Source organism: Carassius carassius, chromosome 2, assembly GCF_963082965.1.
Source record: "Carassius carassius chromosome 2, fCarCar2.1, whole genome shotgun sequence".
NCBI lineage: Eukaryota > Metazoa > Chordata > Actinopteri > Cypriniformes > Cyprinidae > Carassius > Carassius carassius.
The window spans coordinates 20426460-20448701 of NC_081756.1; the positions used below are offsets into that span (position 1 = coordinate 20426460).

General features: G+C 38.0%; 1 protein-coding gene across 3 annotated transcripts in view; it reads right to left on the reverse strand.

Moving 5' to 3' along the window:
* Positions 1-406: 406 nt before the first annotated feature.
* The window catches only part of LOC132105948 (uveal autoantigen with coiled-coil domains and ankyrin repeats protein-like), a 63094-nt gene continuing 41258 nt past the window's right edge, over positions 407-22242 (reverse strand). For 2 of the 3 annotated variants that reach the window (XM_059511516.1, XM_059511524.1), the window contains exons 3-19: positions 21220-21308; positions 20574-20638; positions 18556-18613; positions 18066-18136; positions 17759-17865; positions 17072-17253; positions 15995-16032; positions 15108-15161; positions 14795-14902; positions 14528-14560; positions 14237-14329; positions 14086-14116; positions 13865-13914; positions 7343-10021; positions 7094-7246; positions 2464-2529; positions 407-2219 (exon numbers count right to left, since the gene is read on the reverse strand). In XM_059511516.1, coding sequence (XP_059367499.1) covers positions 2148-2219; positions 2464-2529; positions 7094-7246; positions 7343-10021; positions 13865-13914; positions 14086-14116; positions 14237-14329; positions 14528-14560; positions 14795-14902; positions 15108-15161; positions 15995-16032; positions 17072-17253; positions 17759-17865; positions 18066-18136; positions 18556-18613; positions 20574-20638; positions 21220-21308 — 3949 coding nt within the window. In that variant the 3' untranslated portion in view covers positions 407-2147. The remainder of the gene's footprint in view (positions 2220-2463; positions 2530-7093; positions 7247-7342; positions 10022-13864; positions 13915-14085; positions 14117-14236; positions 14330-14527; positions 14561-14794; positions 14903-15107; positions 15162-15994; positions 16033-17071; positions 17254-17758; positions 17866-18065; positions 18137-18555; positions 18614-20573; positions 20639-21219; positions 21309-22242) is intronic. The other variant, XM_059511534.1, reaches the window with a different exon arrangement.

Sequence of the window (22242 nt, forward strand, 5' to 3'; positions counted from 1 at the left end):
GGGTGACTACGTAATAAGATGACAGATGAGATGACAAAAAGGCCAGTGACTTACTGAAGCATATTGTAGAGACTAAGATATGAAAAACAACACTGATTCTGTGGAAGGATTACGGTTTTTACTCAAACCTTAAAATAGTATTAAGAATAAAAACTATGACCTTTATGGGATGAAAAATATTGTCTTTTCTTTGTATTTGTAGCTCTCATTTTGTTTTAGTTAACACTAATGTACAAATCAATGCAAACCACATGAGGGGAGAAAAAAAGAGCCCTCAATCTAGATTTCATTGGATTTAAAGTAACAACATGTGTGTTCACTTCAAGGAGAGTGAGAGGGGCTGGAAAGGCCTGCCAAAGGCAAGGTTCGCTGCTGGGATTAATCTTTTTCATTTGCACAGAGCCAGTTTAGTCTAAAAGAGGCACTTTTATTGATGTTAGACTCCAAATTTCACCCAAAAAAAAGGAGAGAAAATGTCCAAGGGAAAACACAGACTAACTGATAATCTTAAGAGCACAGTTATAAAGTAATACTTATAAATAATGAAACCGTTGCAATTAGTTATCCTGGCAGAGAGAACCAATAGCATCAATTAATACAAATCAAACCAAATGGCACTACGGTAGTGGTTTTAAAATAGATACTGAAAGTCATGGTTGGGAACTCGATTTTAGAATATTTGATTGGAAATTCAGAGGATCATATGACAGTTTCACTGAAGAAGAAAAAAAAACAGATTCACAAAGTATTAAGTATGTAAGTCTACCATCATGTTCGGTAACCTGAACCGATTATTGTGCCATTCCAGTCCTGCTGATTGTTTTTATATTTACCACAACATTGTGTTCATTAATCAAAAGTAGTACATAGCCATGTAAAAGGTGATATATCAGATTTGGAAAGCATCAAAAGGGAGAATTCCAAAATGTTCACATTCTCTTACACTAAACCACACATCAAACTTGGCCAGCCAAGTCACACCACTAGATGGCGATATCAGCCAGGATACGGGACCATGAGGGATGGAGTGTTATGAAAGTCCTCAGTGTTAAATACTTCACTCATACAATCATTCATAAAATGTAGTCTGTTGCTGTCATTGCAGAAGCAAAGCAATTTTACATAAACACTTCATTAAAAGAACTACTCCATCCTAAATCACCCAACCCAATGGACACCCGCTGCTCAAATACATCACGCACATTTGAAACAATTGATCCAGTTTATGGATAAGGGCAAAACTGCACAAGTGGAAGATGAAGCTGCAGTGGTGTGCTTTGATCTTTTGTCATGACCCTTCAAAACAAGTATGTGCAAATTATTTTTACTGTGATAACAGTGCTGTGCATTTACGCTCTTACTGTACACTTTATGTGCATTAACTTAAACGTAATATTATTACTTTCTGTATTGCAGGATATTCAACAACTATGTCACTGGCATTTCATAAAACTTAGTCAGGCCCAGGATTTGCCTCTGTGCCCACCACTCCATAATGCCTTGAAGCTAGTTTCCCTAGTGCTAAAAGAACTGCTTCCTCTAATCACTAGCTTATTGTAACCATTGCAGAGATTATAATAATGGTGGACTGAGAAAAGAACTTTAAAATATCTCTTAAGGGATGCATCTCTCATTAATGCACTGTAGCTGTATCTCAGATCAAGACTATAAGAGTGGAGAGAGGGAATGTTCTTCTTTAAACTGTAGTTGGGATATTTCAATTTTAAAAAAGGGGAATATGAGTCTCAATCACTGAATGTGCAGTTTTTTTTTACAGCATTTGCTTTACAGCATTCTGCACTTTCCATTGACACTATAGCATTTAGCAATTGCGAACCAAGTTAAGCGAGAATGCTTATTTGTGATCAAATCATTATCCATTGCTTCTCGTGTTTATGATTTATGTTTTTTTGGATTGGTTTAACTACCCCTAGTGCTATATTTAGTTGTGTCAACTAAGCAAATCTATATTGCAGATCCATATTGTTAGTGCTTACATCACTCAACCTAATCAGCGCATATCAAATGTTGCAAAATGTGACTTTTCGACCAAAGTACTCCACAGCAGTATCAAACTGCACAGAGCTGAAGGGGAGGTTACTCTGTGAATGATGAATTGGAATCAGTGTAGTCTCAGTGTGCCGAGTTCAACACACAAACCCTTGTCTCATTCGAATGATCTGCAATAAGGCAGCTTGGACATCTTCATCCATGTGACCCTGAAAGACAATAAGTGAGCGGTATTTAGTAATTTAGGTATTTAGAATTGCTTCCAGACACTTCTATGCAACTACAGGCTATTACCTGTATACTATTATGGTACATAGAAAACCATACAATATAACATACCTAAGAGTTTTCAATAAATTTCCTTGACATGAGAGCAAAATAAAAGGAACTTCTACTGCAAAACAAAGAAGAAAAAAAACTCGACACACTCAATTCACATTCACAGACAATTACCTGTGCTGCACTGAGCAGATGAGTTCGATAAATTGAAACCACTTCTCTATGTTGCCTCTCAGCATCCTAAGAGAAAAATTGACAAGACATATTAGGCACTGTTTTATAAGCGTCATTTAATAAGGTCTTGTAAGGTTGGATGGTCAGTTACTTTATAAACACAATGCAACTTCAGCAAAACAAAACATTTCACAAAACTGACTTGTAGACAAACATACCCTGAGATGGGTGGGACTGGGAAGCATAGGGTTCTCTTCTAAAACTACAAATTTATTACATTAATTCCTCCATAACTTTCTTTATAATGTTACAAATTGTTTAAATTTGTCTAATGACAATTTTTTTTTTTTTTAGGTCTAATGATACTTGAAAGTAGGGATAAAATGCAGGGCGGATTCAAGCCTGTATAAGTTTGAGGTCTGTGAGATTTTTTTATTTTTCATTTTTTTGAGAGAAAGAGAGAGAAATTACTTCAAGACACAAACTGCTAAAAAAAAAAAAAACACAGTAAAGACGTTTGTTATAAAAGATAACTTTTTCAAATAAATGCCATTCTTTTGAACTTTCCATTCAAAGAATTCTGGTTCGGGGGGAGGGAACTGATTCCACAAAAATATTAAGCAGAACAAATGCTTTCAACATTGATAAAAAAATAAGGAGAACTATATCTTAAGCACCAAATCAGCATATTAAATTCACGTGACACTGAAGACTGGAGTAACGGCTGCTGAAAATTCAGCTTTGCCTTCACAAGATAACTATAAGATAAGAAATATAAACTGCAGTGCTTTACAAATATAGGACAGGAAGAGCTAAATAAACTTATCACTGTATCTAAACCAACAACATGTTTATTAGATCCCGTACCCACTAAATTACTGAAAGAGTTGTTACCTGTAGCCGAAGAACCACTTCTCAATATCATTAACTCGTCGTTATCTTTAGGTCACGTCCCAAAACCTTTCAAGCTGGCGGTTATTAAGCCTCTTATTAAGAAACCAAAACTAGATCCTAGTGTACTGGCAAATTATAGGCCTATTTCAAATCTTCCATTTATGTCTAAAAGTTTAGAAAAAGTTGTGTCTGCTCAATTGAGCACCTTCCTGCACAAAAATGATCTGTATGAAGAATTTCAGGTTTCAGGCCACACCACAGCACAGAAACTGCACTTGTTAAAATTACAAATGACCTGCGTCTTGCGTCAGATCAAGGCTGCATCTCATTTCTAGTTTTACTTGATCTTAGTGCTGCGTTCGACACCATAGATCATGACATACTCATAGATCGATTACAAAACTATACAGGTATTCAAGGGCAGGCTTTAAGATGGTTTAGATCCTACCTGTCCGATCGCTACCATTTTGTTTACTTAAATGGGGGTCATCTCATTTATCATCAGTAAAATATGGAGTGCCACAAGGATCCGTCCTAGGTCCCCTTCTATTTACAATATACATGTTGCCCCTTGGTAATATTATTAGAAAATACGGAATTAGCTTCCACTGTTATGCTGATGATACTCAGCTATATATCTCAACGAGACCAGATTAAACCTCTAAATTATCTAAGCTAACAGTGTGTTAAAAATGTAAAAGATTGGATGACCAATAATTTTCTCCAATTAAATTCGGATAAGACAGAGATATTAATTATTGGACCAAAAAACACTACACAGAATCTTGTAGATTACAATCTGCAACTAGACGGATGTTCTGTTACTTCTTCTACAGTCAAAAATCTGGGTGTTAAATTAGACAGCAACTTGTCTTTTGAAAATCATATTTCCCATGTTACAAAAACTGCATTCTTCCATCTTAGAAACATTGCCAAGCTACGAAACATGTTATCTGTTTCTGATGCAGAAAAGCTAGTTCATGCATTTATGACCTCTAGACTGGACTATTGTAATGCACTTCTAGGTGGTTGTCCTGCTTCTTCAATAAACAAGCTACAGGTAGTCCAAAATGCAGCAGCTAGAGTCCTTACCAGGTCAAGAAAATATTATCATATTACCCCAATTTTACAGTCTCTGCAGTGGCTACCTATTAAGTTCCGTATCAGTTACAAATTATCATTACTTACCTATAAGGCCCTAAATGGTTTAGCTCCTGCGTACCTAACTAGCCTTCTACCACGCGACAATCCATCACGCTCCCTAAGGTCACAAAACGCTGGACTTTTGGTAGTTCCTAGGATAGCAAAGTCCACTAAAGGAGGTAGAGCTTTTTCACATTTGGCTCCCAAACTCTGGAATAGCCTTCCTGATAATGTTCGGGGTTCATACACACTCTCTCTGTTTAAATCTAGATTAAAAACGCATCTCTTTCGCCAAGCATTGGAATAATGTATCTTAAATTGTGAGTTTAGTTGTATCTGATCAAATGTGCATTCTTATTATTTAGCTTGGGTTAAACTAATTAATTTTACTTTGTTGGAACAGCAGCTATGCTAATGATGTCTCTATTTGTTTCTATGTTTTGCCACGGGATTTACATCCCGTGGTAACTAGGATTTACACAAGCTCCAATCTGGATCCAGAACACCTGAGAAGAGATGATGCTGACCATCAGAGGACCTCAGATGATGCTAACCCTGAATCAACAACAGAACCAACTAATATTGCTACAAGTGTGACTGCATCATATAATAATTATTAATTATTAATAATATTAATAATGTTCATCATCTGGCTGACTACGTCTTGTATTAAGTTTTCTACAAATCCTGTCATACGTGCACAAACTGACAGTCACCACTTATAAGCTATTACTAAATATTGTAGAAGCATAATTTTCTGTAAAGTTGCTTTGTAACGATTTGTATTGTAAAAAGCGCTATACAAATAAACTTGAATTGAAAACTTGAATTGAACAATAATACATTTTAAATATATTGAAATAGAAAACATTTTAAATTGTAACACTAATCACGAATTTATTTTCAAAAACACAACAAAAAATCTTATAGACCTCAAACTTTTGAATGGTTGTGCATATTTTTAATTATAAAATGTGTTTAAATAAAACTATTACATTATTTTAAAGGGACACTTCACCCATTTGCATTTAGCTTTGTATTGTTAGAAACCCAGTCATATATTATAATGATCATGGATTTTCCCTTTATTTTTCCCTGAGATGGGAGAAATAAGGATTTAAGTGTTTTACTTCCTGCTTATTATGACGTAAAAATCGTAATTTTGCGTCATAATAAGCAGGAAGTCAAAATTCATTGAAAAGTGTAGAGACTACAGAGACTAGCTTATTATTATTCCAGGGGGTGGGACCCACTCACCCTACAGGCCTATTACAGATCAGTGGGTGGGACTAAACTTACAGAAACGAAAATGAAAATCAACTATCCTGTTTGGAAGCTATGTAGCTAAGCTAACAAGCGCTTATGGAGTCAGATTTACGAGAATGGCTGGAGGAACAACTCATGATCCGGAAGAAGAGGATTTTCTGTTGCTCGAAACAGATGTTCGTGGCTATCTATACGAGCCACAATATAGCGCAGAGCAGCTGAGGCTGATGGAGGAACAGGAGGCGGCGGCTGCAGCCGAGGCCGGGGACCTGCCTGTCGCGTCCGAGGAGCCCGGGCGTGCTCGAGCTGGTGCGGACTGGTGGTGGCTGTGCTCTCGTTGTGCGCCTACGGACACAGAGCTCGAGTCCGTCTGCTGCAAGAATTTGAAAGATGCCAATTTCTCCTCGAAGAAATGTCTGAGGCAGACAAGGACACGGATGTTTGCGTTGTGAACCATCCTAGTTTCGCCCCGCATATGGACAGAGGCGTCCTGGAGACATACTTCAGAATTCCGAAGGTAAACTAGAAACGCCAGCCGAAGCCTGCACAAATGGACGTCTAACTGTAAAATAAGTGTTTCAATTTTATTTATTATTCATTTCGTGAAATGTACACAATTTCTTCAAGCATTATTATCACGAAATGATTCCCGGTTAATAAGTTACGTAACGTCAACTGTAAACTGTTTGTGCAGTACCTTTTTTAATGCACAAAAAGCTTACTGTGGCATTGTTTACTACTGTGGCACGTAAATACCATACATCGCTAACTGTGTCCTCAATGTCTTGTAGACAATATCGCCTAACAGCCTAACAGCCTAACAGCGGTGTTCTGGATTAGTGGGAGTGGCTTGTGGAGCTGTGCAAATGTGTTGCATTGTGGGAGTTGTGGTTTTACATACAAATGAGCCCTAAAGTTACTTTCTGTAATAACTCGGTCAAAAAGGCACCAAATTCGAAAGTTTTTATAGATTTCGACTACATATATGACCCACTTTCAATGAAGATCAATGTTCCCACGGGTGAAATGCTCCTTTAACAATAAATTATACATATACTACAACACTTAGGTTAAGGAGACTATTTAATTCAAATCTTGGTAGACTTCTTAATAATACTGAAAGAAAGAAAGTGGTCCCTGAGGCAATTCTATCAATACCAGTTCCTTCAATCTTTTTTAATAACAGGACAGAAGGATCTAGAATCCATAATGAGCACAAATCAGTCAGTAGGTGGGTGTAATATTTAGTCCAAGGTGATGGAATGTCATATTTGTGAGGAATTACAAACAAATCCACTGGTATGTACATGTGCACAGAGCTACTCACAGCCAGCTGCTGCTGGAGGTTCTTGACCTGGGCTTGGAGTGTGTCAGTGTGTTGAGTCTGTCTCTTGTTGGACACGTTGCCAGCATAAGCCAGCTGGGATAAGCCATTTAGAACCTGTTTCAGCCTTTCAACATCTGCCAACAGTTCTGTGATCTGAAACGAAGAACACCTTGCTTATAATCTGACAAAATATCAAGTGCTTATCGAGAAAGCTCTTCCACATAACCAATGAGTATATGACAATCTCACCCTTTTGTCTTTAAGCTCAGTCTGCTCTGAGGACACCTGAATCCTCTTCTGCAGTTCTCCAATGGTGCTCATTGATTCCTCATATCTCTCTTTTAGATCTCTGATCTCCTTCTCAATGGAGGCACTCTTTACCTGCAGGGTCTCGGTTTCCGCTCTCGCTCTCTTCTCACCCTCCCTAGCAAGTGTTGTTTCCCTGTACAGATCCTCATATTGCTCATCCAGTCCTGACAGCCGATCACCAAGTTCACACACCTCCTCCTCCAGCTTGTGCTTTTCTGCTCTGAGCTGGGTCACCTGCTCTTCATGGCTGTGTAGATTATCCAGAGCATGTGTGGCTCTGAGAAGCTCAGCCTGCAGAGTGGCTACATCCTCAGCCCTCTGTGCATTGGTTTCTTCCTCCTCCCGCAGCGTCATGCGAAGCTTATTGACCTCACGCTCCAGAGCCTCTCTAACCTGGCTATACTGGGCCTCATCGAAGCTCTGACTCTGAAGCTGTTTCTCTAGCTCATGAACACGCTGGACTTCCAGTCTGTGAGCTTCTTGTAAGCACTTGCACTCCTTTTGTGCCTCCTGCAGGCTGCCACTCAGAGAGCTCTGCATGGCCTCGAACTGCTCCAGATGGATATACTCACAATTCAGTTTCTTTTGGAGACTCTGGATCTCAGAGTTGCACAATGCATTTTTCTCCTCTAGTTCGGCCCGCTGGATCGTAACCTCTTTATATTGCTGCTCCAGCTCCACCAGCTTCAGACTCAGCTCCTCCATCTGGCCCTTGCAGCGATCCTCCACTTCTTTGTATTTCTCATTGGCCACAAGCCCCGTCTGAAGTTTCTGCTGCAGATTTGCCATCTCATCCTTCAATTTTTCATTCTCTTGCCTTTGGCATTCCCCTTTGGTCTTTTCGTCACTGCACATCTCCTGCAAATCGGCAAGTTTTTCTGCCAAGTCCTTCAGAGCAGTGTTGAAATGCATCTCTTTTTCCTCCATGGCAGTCAACGGAACAAACTTCAATTGCAATGCCTCCTGAATAGTATCCAACTCTTTCTTCTGTGCTTCGATTTCCATGTGGAGCTTTGATGCGCTCTCTTGAGCACACTGGTACTTAGAGTAGGCATCTTGAGCTCTTCCCTCTGCTTCTGATAAAGCTTTGCTCATTGTGCTTTTCAATATCTCATGTTCCACAAGGCTGATATAGTCGTTTTCTAACTTGGCCTGCACATTCTCAAACTCCTCATTCAACATAGCATTTCCTTCTTTCACCTTCTGTAACTCTGCTTCCCGAACTCTACAATCATCCTCCAACTTTGCGATTTCAATCTTTGCTTTCTCCAAAGCTTCATTTAACTCGGTCTGCACTCTCTCATTCTCATTCTTTGTGACAAACTCAATGCCAAAGCTCTGCTTCAGTGATGTTTTTTCAGCTGCCAAAATCTCAAGTTCACTGACTTTCTCGTGGTATTGATCCTGAAGACTATTAAGATCTCTTTCCAGTTCGGTGTTGCGTTCTGTGAGTGTAGTCATCTCACTCTCATAACGTTCACAGGGGATGTACATGCTCCTCAGGTTGGCAATGTTTTCACAAACAGAGGTCTTCTCTTCCTGCAACCTCTGTAGCTGCTCTTCAGCCCGTTTTCTCTTCTCAGTCTCCTCCGCTAACCTAACACTCAACTCCTCCACAGCGAGTCCCATAGACCTCTTCACCTCCTCATGGTTTTCCAATGTCAAAAACTTGGTATTTAGATTGTTGCAGAGTTCCTGCAGCTCCTTTCTGAGCTGTTCTCTCTCATCCTCGCCTTCCTCCACTTCACAAATCAATGACTGACACTTTGCAGTGACATCAGCAAGTTTCTTCTTCAGGGTTGAGCTTTGCTCCTCCAGAGCAGCCCGGACTCGCTCGTGCTCTTGCAGGGGGACAGACTGTCGGTCGTCCATCACACGGTGGAGCTCTGCCACTTCCTCCAGCACACGGTCATAATCCTCCCTTAACTCTGCCAACTGTAGCTCTTTCTCATCCACAGCATTGGTAAAGAGGTTCTTCATGTTGTCAAACTTCTCTCCTGGAACCATTGATGTCAACCTGGCCTCTGCTGTCTTCACTTGACCCTTCATGTTTAAGAGCGTCTCCTCCATGATTTTATGGTCCTCTCTCATTGCACTCAGCTCTGCGGTGAGACTCTCAACCTCCACAGCCAAAAGACCTTCACCTTTCTTATACTCCTCCAAAGCTTTCTCACTCTGCTTTAAATGATTCCTGACCCGCCCAACCTCAGCAGAAGCACCCTCATACTTTGCCTTCACCTCATTCAGCTGTGCTTTGAGGTCATCAACAACTTGGTTATTGAGGTGCTCCTTTACCGCCACCACCTGAGCCTGAAGCTGTTTCACCTTTGTCTCAGAGTCTATCATTCGCTTCTGCATATCTCCCATGGCTTCCTCCAGCTCATGTATCTGCTGATCTGACTCACATTTGATGGTCTCACACTTCCTGGTCAGCTCCTCACATTCCTGAGACTTGCATGCTAGAGCCTTTTGGAGGCGGCCCACCTCCTCTTGTGCAGCCTCCTGCTGTCTGCGGGCACATTCAAGCTCTTGACAAAGTGTCTCAGGATCCCAAGCCACTGGCTGAGACAGCTCCAAAGGTCGTGCCACAGATCGAGATGGTCCTGTAGGCTGTAAGATCTGAATTCAAACACAAGTAGGCATTCATTATTAAATCACACAAAACATTCTGACAGTATATCTTGTCTGAGTGTTTTTTCATGGATAGTTACAATGCCACAGTTGAAAAGACTGAAAATGTATTTTTTTTTAATCAGAACAAGAAATGAGGGGGTGGGGGGGTGGTCAAGCTAAAATAATGAAAGAATATAAAACCATTAGCAGCCAGCCTTAAAAGAGAAAGCGAAGATGAAATGGTTCTCATATTTTTCTCATATGGGGTCACACTAGGGCTTAGAACTTTTGAAGAAAGTTTTATCTAGGTCACATCCAAAGTCAGACATCTGATCCTACTTTAGTAGGTGCATTTTTCATCTTTTTAATGTGTGCAGTGACCTCTAACATAGGTGAGAGTAAAGTCTTCTCTGGTGCTAATGTGACAACAAAATTGTATCCACCAAGTCTGCCCAAAACTGATCCCAGGCATAGTACGTCCCTTCAGAGAATAGCGCAAATAAATCATAATCCCTTCTGACACTGCAGGCTATGGAGGTTCTGAAATGAAACGAGAGGATGCAACTCTGAAAATCTGAATGCCACTGCCTCTCTGAAGCTTAACACAGCTGACACAGCCAGTCTGCTCTATAACTAAATATCAGAAGGAAAATATATATATATATATAATATCAAACCTTGGGAGTAGAGAAATAACTATATGCTAAGCTTGTGCATGCTCAGGAAACCTTCAGAATCAATTCTTGATTTTAAATTTAAGCATTTGCACTTAGAGGTTTGATGCTATTGTTGAACTCCATATGAAAAACAGGCCACTTTTTATGTATACTGAACTGACTGGCTCCTGTGTATTTATGAAAGTACATATAGGCCTGGTTTCACAGACAGGGCTTAGACTAAACCTGGATTAGGCCATAGTTCAATTAGGACATTTAAAAGGGTCATATGAACTTTGTTTGGGCTTCCAAAACAGGACACAACTAGAAATCAGTGGTTAAGTTGCAGAACAGTTCAACCCAAATATTCAGATGAGTGCAGTACATTTTGCAGAGGATAAGGACGGCTTCCTGTGAGAGCAGCCTTCAATGCTGGTGTCTGTTTCATGGCAGTTCCAACTTTGCAAGGACAGTCTAGTGCTTCTGACTCACAGTCTGTAAGTATGTTTTGTAGTGTTGCATGGTGCACCGATACTTTAAAAGTATTGCGATTCTCGGAAATTAAAAATGTCACGATTTCCTAAATTTATTAGTATCAATACTTCAAAGCACGAGGTTTTCTTGCATAAATAACATTTTAATTTTTTGGTCAGACAGTTCATATATAATATTCACATTAATCGGGGATTAAACGTGGAGTTATGATCTGTATGCTAAATATGAAAAGGAGCGAATCTGCACAGCAACTATAACTGCGCTTTGTATCATCTGATTGCTGATTGAGATTTACACGCTCGTTCATACACGAGATGTATCAGTTCATTCAACTCGTTCACGAATGAGAAGATCTATCGATCTCGTTCAGTGAAGGGCGTATGGGTGCACTATATTCAACAAATCAAATGCTCCATCACATCTTGAGTAACTCTTTGACAGGATGTTCACGAGCTGCGCATGCGCTGCTAATAGCGCAGAGCTTGCGCGCTGCTTTGGAGGGAGGAACTTCAGTGAACGAGAAATATGAGAACGATTCGTTCACCTAAAAGATTCGTTCACAGATGAACCATCACTAGTGCAATTTCATATAGCCTATATAAAATATTTGAAATATATATTTTCGTATTTTATTAGGTTCTTTGATAAGGTTCGATACGAAGGTCTAAATAGCAACGTCTCTTCCGTGATGTCCCCAATGCGCGGGTCGGGGTGGGTAAAGAAATTCTACTTTATTTGCGGGCTGGGGCGGGCCAAATAATTTCATAAAAGCGGGACCCACGGGTTGGAAAAAAACCTGACCCGCGCATCACTAGGATGTATGTGCAAGCACAAGTGCTACTGTGGCCGCCGGTCCATGACTGGTAGAAAAAAAAAAAAAAAATCACCTCCAGAGTTTTCTCCTCTGAAAGAAAAGGTTGCACAACTGACAGAATAAGTTACAATATCTGAGATATTGCTGCTAAATTTTATTTGCTTTTTTTTTTTTTACTTGAATGCCATTGCTTAAATTGATATTATTTATCTTTTGACATTTAATCTTCTGAGTTCAGAAACATTGTTTAATATAATCGCTGTTCATATTTTTATTCAAAGTCCAGAATCAAGATAAATTTATTACTCTTATGTTTCTTATGATAACTGAGATAATGCTGCTAAATTTATTCTTTCTTTACCTTGAATGTCATTGCTCTAATTTAAATTTTTATATTTTGATATTTCATATTTTGTTCAAATGTTTAACATATATGCTTTTCAAATGTTCATTTATTAGTGTGTTATATGATTAGAATGTTGTCACAGTTTTAAAATAAAGCACAGCAATGATATTTGAGAGTGTATTTTCCCTTTTCAGGAAAGTATCGAAAAAGTATCGAAATCGCAATTCTTGACTAGGTATCGGTATCGAAACAATAATTTTGGCATCGTGACAACACTAATGTTTTCATATGTAAAGGATCCGCCACTGATGATTCAAAACGGCAGTTCTGAAGAGTGTAAAATAACTGTTAGAGCTTGTTGTTTGTCCTTTCTCCGATCACAAATGCAGAAACGGTTTTATGTTTATGCAGCACGATGCAACACATTGCGTAAAAAGACAGTATAAGTCATTATAATCTGTAATTATGTCCCCACTGGATGCAACAAATGCCTCATTTGTAATAGGTTTTATTGGTTTTGTCTCATCGCGCCAGGACACACGGCATCACAGTATGGTAAGGGGCATAATATTTCCATCTCACGCTTGAGGCATTCGGCCAATCACAACACACTGGATAGCTGGCCAATCAGCTTATACCTTAGCTTTTCAGAATGATGAGCTTTGTAAAAATCGGCACGTTTCAGAAAGGCGGAGCATTAAGGAGCAACAATAATTTACAGTATATGGAAAATAATTTGTTCTTTGAAACTTAAACCACAAGCACATTGCATTACACAAAATAATGTTCTTTTTAGTTCTTTTTCTTTTTTGAGACAAAATAAAGGCACCGATATATTTTAAGGTCAGTCAGAGCAAGTTTCTTTCAGTTGAAACAGCTCCGACTTAGATTTTAGTCCGGCATTAGGCTTAATCCTTATCTGTGAAACGGGGGATAAAGTAATAATAATAAACTAAATGTACTTATTGTGTAAACATTTTGTAGAGCTGAATGCTGCGGACTGTTATTTTATAGTGATTAATTCTATTGTTATTACTAATTACTTTACAATATCCACGTTAAACATATTACAGGCAGAAAATCAAGTGTTACCCTCTTAATATGCTATAATAACCATTAAATAGACTCATAAGACAGTGTTTAATATATACAGATTTAAACATTTTTGGAATTTTATAACCCACTGATAGCTATTTTTGGGCACAGCAAGTTCATGTTAACATAAAAATGTTTAGGTCCTATTGTGTTTTATTGTGGTAATGGACAGCATCATACTTTTACGATAGACTTGTTTTTAATGCAAAATGTAAAAAATCTGTTAGTAGCAGTACAACAGTAAAATCCCTCTGAAATCAATCCTCTCATACTTCTGTAGTCATTCCACAACTGTTTCCTGAAAGCCCTTTAACTTCAAGTTCGTCCCAACTGGCAGGTGTTAAAGTTGGTTTAAATTATACATAAAATGCAATTAGGCTTTTAGCCTCAACACAAACTCATGGCATTTATGTTAAGAAAAGTTTAAAGAAATCGAAATTCACCTGAGCTGAATCCAAGCTGTGTGACTGTCGCACTAATACATTGTCTTTTCCTGCAGAAAAAAAAGAACCCACAATGAAAACACACACAAACCCACCTTCACTTACAGGAAAAACTACTTTTCTGAAATCCCTACACTCAGAACACTGTTTATATTGAGGTCTCTGATATCAAGGGGCAAACTTAATTAGCATAAAGATTCAGAATTTCAAGACAAAATCACCTTTGATCACAGACTGGCCAGGGAAATCTCCCTGTAAAATAAAATCATGCAGATTTATTCATCATCTCATCAATCTTTGATCATGGGATGCTGGATCAGGAGTTAATGAGCAGCAGTCTTTAAAAAGCATGTTGCAAAGATGTTTACTGACCAAATGGCTCCGCTGCTGGACTCTCACAGTCTCTACGGCCCTGGCTCCTTCCTCCTTCTCTTTAGCAGAAAGTAAAAGCTTCAGCTGTTCTCTCTGGTGTAGAAAACACAGATACGCAGATACACATGCATATTTAACAGCAACTAACACCCAACCTTAATTAAAATAAACAAATAACCTTCCATCAATACAATGAAAGAAATGGGAAGAAAATGATTAAGAAATTAAAATGAAAGAGGACAATGTCACTAGGACAGAAGGCGGCATTTTCCAGGACAACACACAAATTACCTCCTTGTGAAGGTCCTCTACTGTTGAATTTTTCTGAAAGAAGGAAAGAACAGAAAGAGTGACAGAGAAAATGTATTACACAAAATATATTTTAGAATTATTCAAATATAAACACACAACTGCCTGCACAGATAAACACATATGAGACTACCATCTAGAAGTTGTTTGGCTTCTTTTACTTTTCACTGCAGTGCTGAAGCCAATATGTAAGGTGCAGGCTTGCAAATAAATTGAGTAATTATAAAAAAAACAAAAACAAGGAAACACCTGGCTGAGTTGGCGTTGAAGCGAGTTAACTTTATCAAGCAGTGTTCTCTGCTCCTGATTGAACTTCTTTAGTGTCTCCTGTTGGCTCTCATTCTGTTTCTCTAGGTCCTAGAAAACAAAGTTACAAACAGTCATTAATTGCCCACTCATTTGTACCTTTGTACAGTTTGCAATGCAAAAATGTTTATGATGAATGTTCAACACGAATTCAGCTTCAGAATGTGTAAAAGAACATGTAAATGGCACAGAATAAGTCCAGGTCTAATAATGAAATAATTTACAGGCAGCAGTCATGGAGCTGAATGGCCCTGACCTGTATGATCTTATCACGGTTAGAGGTTTTAGAGACCAACTCCACAGATTGCAACTGACACAAATAGAAAATAAAATATATAAATATGGTAAACCGCACAAAAATAATCAGGATGTCTTTCGAATCTAATTGCAGGCCCATTTATAACATGATAAAGGGTAAAGTGTGTGTGAGTGGGTCAGAAACTGCTGCTCTACATGTACTTCTGACAAATCCACATGTTAGAAATGAGTGGTCCCTGATAATTAATGTCCCCAGATAATAATGGTACTTGGTAATTACATCTTGACCTTAAAAATATGACTATCATAAGTTAACTTCAGGACAAAAAGTGGTTAAATTATTAAAAAAAAGTGCGGGAGATGATTATTTCAGAGAAAATTTTGTCTTTCATTAAACACTGGATGGCAGTAGTGCATAAAAGTTTGTACAGCACTGCAGTCGCTTCTGCAGGTACAATCAGATTAGATTAGACACAGAGAAATGGTATGTAATAAGGAATTATATTAGTCTGAAGTAATTTGTTCTCCATTTAATAGAAGTATAAGTGCTGAAATAAGAAAAACTAAATTGCGCTCTCTGCACATCAATCACGAATCCCATTTGTATGATTTCATACTCTAGACACAGACTCTGCTATAGATGGCTTCAGTGAAATTACAATGAGAATGAAGGCAGACTTTCTCTCTGCAGTATGTCCAAAGAAAATATATCAGTGCATTCTGGATAAGTTATACAAAAAATTCAGACAATGCCAAAAATAAATAAGTAAGGGGGACAAGGTCTAACTTGTTGTTATTGACTATAATCTGTATATTATGTTTCTTTAAAATCTCATCTGCATGGAGATGCTCAGAATGAAATGAAGGTGAAAATGCTGCGTATACCTTTCTCTTTTTCTGTTCCATCTTGGCAGCCTCTTTTGCTGTGAATATAAATGATTAATTAGTACTTCATGGAACTGAAAGAAAAAAAAATACAGGAGGAGGATAGGGATGTTTTTCTGGTATGTATAAAGTAGCTCTTCTTTTTCAATCTGAAGCATGAAGCTTGAAAACACACTGCTCTACACTCTTCAGTGTGTGCATAGGCTTTGATCTCTATAACCTTAAAACCTGATAAAGGTCTATTTCACACCAAAAGTGATGCAAAAAAAGTAATGTGAACTGCAGGGGGGAAAAGGACTAAAACCCTATGAAGAATTGCATTCAACTGATTTACACCTTTCTGTGAAAAGTTGCAATATGTGAAACATACTTGAATGAAACAAAAACATCACTTAAATGCAAAGGACAATGGAATGGAACAATGGAATTAATGAGGTGATAAAGGAATATCTTGTTCCAATGATAATAGTGGCCTACTGTTAGTAAGAATATTGGCAGAAATAGCTTGGCACATCATTTCTTTTCGCTCTGTTCGTTTGTTGTCATTATGGCTATTTCAAGTGCTTGCTCTGGCCACATCGACTAAAAGCTTGGACTGTGAAACTGCAATGAAAGATTACATTATATGCTGCTTTTTTGTTTTCAATTTAAAAATGAAGATTCCCCTCTTTAATCTGACCTCTTGTGCTTGCTTTCTCATTTACATCACTGACTGTCCAGTACATTAGATTGCAGACCTCTATCTGTTCATATGTGACAAACAATAACTGATGCAAATAATAACATGCAGCCAACCATAAAACTGTGCGTCCAATCAAACACAACAATCTCTGGACATATTTAGAAGTCATTTGGTCCAATGTTTGTTCTATGTTTTGGGCCACTGAATCACATTGTCGTTGTTGCTCATGCATTACAAAATTTTCCAATTGCATTTATGTTAATAATTGTATACATTGTTGAGCCAATGCAATTTAAAATACAATTTAGTTCCTTTCAATTTATGATTTAAAGCACTGCTCTATTGCTCTAACACTATAGACATGTGAGAGAGAGAGAAACAAGAAGCAACAAAACCTTTTGTGGCACTGTCCAGGTAACTCTTGACAAGAGAGACAAGCTCCTGGTTTTTGCTGAGCCGTGCATAGTGATAACTGTCATGGCCAGAACCATCCACCGCAGTGACATCAGCACCATGTTTCAACAAAACGTCCACAGCATCCTTACAAGCATACTCGCAGCCATGAATCAATGCTGTTCTGGGTGAACAAAGTAGTACACAAACACATAGCTTCAATATGACTGACAGTGACATCAAAATATTACATTTAAAAATGCACCTTTAAACTATTAGAACAAGAACAATACATTTTATATCCCTCTATTTCCTTTATTTTTCAAAATGAAAGTACGCTATTTTCCCTGAAATTTCAGATTCATTATTAACTAAAAGAATAATAGTGCATTGTTAAACTGCTTGCACTACAAACCATTGTGTTTATGATGATGAATTAAAATATTAAACTAAAAAAAAAAACAAAATTTGTAAAAATACCAATACTAATTTTCAAGCAGCTAAAATAACTGGAAGCATCTGACACCAGAAGCCTTGCACATTCAAGTAAAAAACGGCAGTGCCATCTCTTACAGAAAATTCTAAAGAGATTCAATAAAAGAAAGTTCAACAGATTAATAAAAACAGGGCAGGCAAGAAAAATCAAGAGACGAGCCAATGAAAATCAATTACTGAGAAATTATATTTACTTATTCTGTTTGTCTCTGACTGTGATGTCACTTCCTCGTTCTAACAGCAGCTGACAGATGTGTGGATGACACATCTGAGTGGCAAGGATCAGTGGGGTCCGCCCATCCTATAAACACACAAATGTAAAAGCACACATTTGCATCAACTCAAACAGAGAAGACATTAAAAAATCTAATCTGAGAGAACATTTAAAGATAAAGTAGATCTAAGGGGGAATGTAAATAAAGAACATTTGTCCAGGTGAAAGGAATGAGACAACATTAAGTAGTTATCAGGATATTAAACTTCCCACAAAACACAACTCACAAAGTCACTGGCATTAACCAATGCCCCGCTGTCACAGAGCAGCTTCACACTGGAGGAGCAGCCAGCCATAACTGAAAAGACAAACAATAATAATATTCCTTAACATTTCCCCTAAGCATGCAAATTAGATTCAGTAGACTCATCTGACATCAATAAATAAATAAATAAATAAATGTAAAACCTCCACTGGGCACAGAACAAGAGCAAGAGCTTTAAATCTTACATGAAAGCCATCTGAGGGAAGGGAAATAAGCCTACATCTCATAGATTACAACTGCTGCTGCCGCAAAGAATCACATTCAAGCATTCATCTTTCATTCCCATCCCCTTCCATCTCTGCTTCACCACTTGTTGTAGGAAAGAAGTTAAAAGAAATAATGAAAGAGCAAAGAAAATTGGAGAGAGCATGAAACCCCTAAGCTAGGTGGAAGAGAGGACTACAGGGTTAATTTCTAACAAAACCTCAAAATGTACAAAGCTTTTTACTTACTAGCATCATGCAAGGCAGTTCTTCCCTGCAGGTCCACATTTCCCACTGGGCAATTGTGCTGAAAGACAAAACCCTCGTCACACTCACAGTCACGCCATACAGAAACACTTCATGGCTATTAAGCTTTAAAAGGCCAGCGGATGAGTTTAAACTTTTAAAAACATCCATGATGACCGAGACCGATGAACACAAAAACCAAGAAAGGATCAGAGTGACGTGTGTGTGAGAGACTCTAGTTTGAATCTTTGAAATGACTCTGAACCCGAGAAGTGAAACCAGGTCAAGCAAAGGAGTGTTGCTAAGATACTGGCCTCCGTGGTCTTCAGTCCCACCACCCCCTGTGCCCTCATTTCTAAAATCTCTTTTACTCTCTTCATATTCCACTATCTGTCCTACTTTCTCAAGCCTGATACTTTCTCAGCTTCTTTTTTGCAACCTACAAAACAAATCCTCTGACTTCAGTCACTATAAAAACCTTTTATACTCTAGCAACAGCCTCCAAAACCAGTAGCAATGTCACACGGTCCTACTGGCTAACTGTGTCCTGGGTAACTCTATCTGATGGGCTCTAAGAGCCGGTTTCAGATTTCACATGATGATGGCATAGAAATATTGCCTGCAGGTTACAGTACGGGCAGCCTGTCAACACTGCACACACCCGTGAAAAAACTCATCAATCGAGTCAATGTTGTTTGGATAAGCAGGACAGAGTCTTGACACTGTGAGAGCATTATGGTGGATTATGCTTTATACTAGCTGTCAGAGATTTCAAAGGCAAGCATTAGACAAACTTTAAAACTTATTCATACATAATTAGTCAAGTCAGATTTTTCTAATTTTGCTCCCTGCGGTACAAAGTAATTAAAACAAACAAGTCACTGTGACAAAGACGCTGTTGTCAGAGTCACCGAGCAAGTGATAGGAATCATTTCCCATCTTAATTATCTCGAGCACCATCACTCACAATGACACAGCGACAGAGTTTTACCCTCTTGCAAAATGTGTTTGTGGATTATTTGATTGAAATTAAGCAGCGCATCTGTAAACAAGCTCTGCGCGATTTGCCTTCAAACACCATCATTTTCTCATAATCAGGATGTCAGGTTCAGTATTACGCAATTGAGTTCAGGTTTTCGCTTTGTTAGTTACACTTTGTTTTTGAGCCTGCAGGCTGGAGTGAGCTTACCAAGAGTAATAAAAGGCTTACAAAAAATAAAAAATAACATTCTGGGGCCCTTCCTTTAACACACAGATGGCTGAACTGGAAGTAGAACTGGGTATCACCCTATAACATCGTACACAAATCAGAAAACAGACTGTTCAATACTTAATTTAAACTGTATTTTTGTTAAACAAATCAAAAATTATTTATTGAATCCTTTAAAAAAAATTGTTATTTAGAATTTTCTATTCAAGAATCCTGAAAAACAAAATGCATTATAGTTCCCACAGAAAAATATTAAGCAGCATAACTACCTTCAGCTGTGGTAAGAAATGTTTCTTAAGAACCAATTCTTTGCAATCACTGTGAATAATTACATTTAAAAAATATTTTTTAATATAATATTTTAAAAGTAGTACTATATTTTAGTGCATTTTTGATCAAATAAATACATTTGATGAACATACAGTAAGAGACTTCAAAAACATTCAAAATCTTACTGACCCTAAATTGTACATCATGATCCAACACATTGCTATATAACAATATAACTGGTTTGCAAATTGTCTCAAACAAGAGAAGAACTGACCCAATACAGTGAGAAAACCTGGACAAACTGACACAAGTATTGGCAAATGCATCTATTGGCATAGCACTACAATAGAGGCGGTAAATAATCCTTTCTGAAGTTCATACCACAGACCTCAGAAAACCTCCCATCTACACTTCAAAAATATGATTCAATACTTTCCTTCACTTCAAAAAGAGGATACAATAGAGCAGAAATTGTCTGGCTTTACAAAATACATTTCTATCCTTTCCTTACAACTGTGTTGACTGTGAAAAGTGGCTTTACCTGCAGTAGTTTCTGCACACACTGTGACTGGGCATTTCTGGCTGCCAGGTGCAAGGCATTTTTTCCTACAGGAACAACAATCAATAGGAGCCATTAAATAACAAAAGTGTTTTAGATGAACCAATCTTAACCAGTATGCTTTTAGAGACCGATGTCAACAGTAAAACAGTCGTAAAAAAAAAATGCACCATATTTATTTCACATAAAACAGTTCTTCTATACATATCAGTTGATAGTGATACCTTTATGGCTTGCCTACAAATATTAACTTCATTAACCTCACTCTCTGGTGAAGAATGTGTGGCTATATCATTTACATTTACAGAGATATTTCACCCTAGATTACTCTACCCAAAAATAAAAATTCTGTCATCAATCCCCCACCTACAATTCCTGCTGGCCCAAGACTCGAACTCGCAACCTTTGTATTACAAGTCCAAATTTCTAACCATTAGGCAAGCTTCAGGTCAAAGGCCGGTCTACATTTTTAGCTTCTCACCATCAACACGGTCTAAAATAATATTTTCCAAACACGGAAATTGGTACAGTTAGTTTTACTCTACACAAAAATTGCATTAAAGGGATATATTTTATCATTATGTGTGTTACCTGGTATTAAGACTCACCCATAGAGCAAATTCCTCACCTGTGGCATCTGTGGCTGTGATATCCACACCATGATTAAGAATGAGATTCAGGCAGTCGAGATGTCCTCTGGTGGCAGCAAGATGGAACCTGAAGAGAAAGAGAGAGAGAGAAAGGAATACAAACAGGTGAAAGGGTTAAAAGTTATGGCGAGTCCATCATCCACCATCATCAGGATTCTAGAGTAAGAAATGACTACCATTAAGAGAAGCTCAACTCTTTCTCTCAATACATTCCGCAATCAAAACTCCTCACTTTACATTAGATTAGCATTCTTTTTATTTCTCATATATCTCATTTAAACATACTTCCGTTTTCAAAATGATGGCCAAGATAAATGTCCATATTTAATTAATCCACATTCACTTCTTACTTTATGTGCAAGATGCAAGAGCACTTTGAGCTAATTGTTAAAGATGTGAGAATGTCCTCTGAGACAAGTTGTAAAAGTCAGACGTGCAGATTTTCACCTGTGTTTGGAAAGTTGATGGTGAGAAGCCAAACATGTAGACAGGCCTTTGACCTGAAGCTTGACGTGTGAAACTGTGGATAACTCCACACACTGTCCCAAACAACCACCCATGGAGCGATGGATGGGTGGCCATTTGTTATTGTTAGAATCAGAGAATATATCATACGTGTTATCAATATAGCCTCAGCAACATGTCGATATACACCACAATCTCTAGTGTGCATCACTTTCTAAAACTTTATTTTAATTTTATTTTTGTTACATTATAGTAATTTTAGTCATCAAGTCATCAAAACAATATTGTTCCACTACTATAAACTAAATATGATGGTCAAATTTTATCTAAATTTAAGTTAAAACAATTTTGAGGGAAGCCAAATGGCAGCCACAGCTCACTGCTTTTGCAGGTTCCTCCAAATATGATTTCATAATTAAAAATGACAATGCAATAACATTTTATTAGGCATATGGAATGAAGGTGACTTATAATGGTAAGTGTCCCTCATTAGAAGAGACTGAAGAGCTCAGACGGTCATGAAGATCCAGACATGT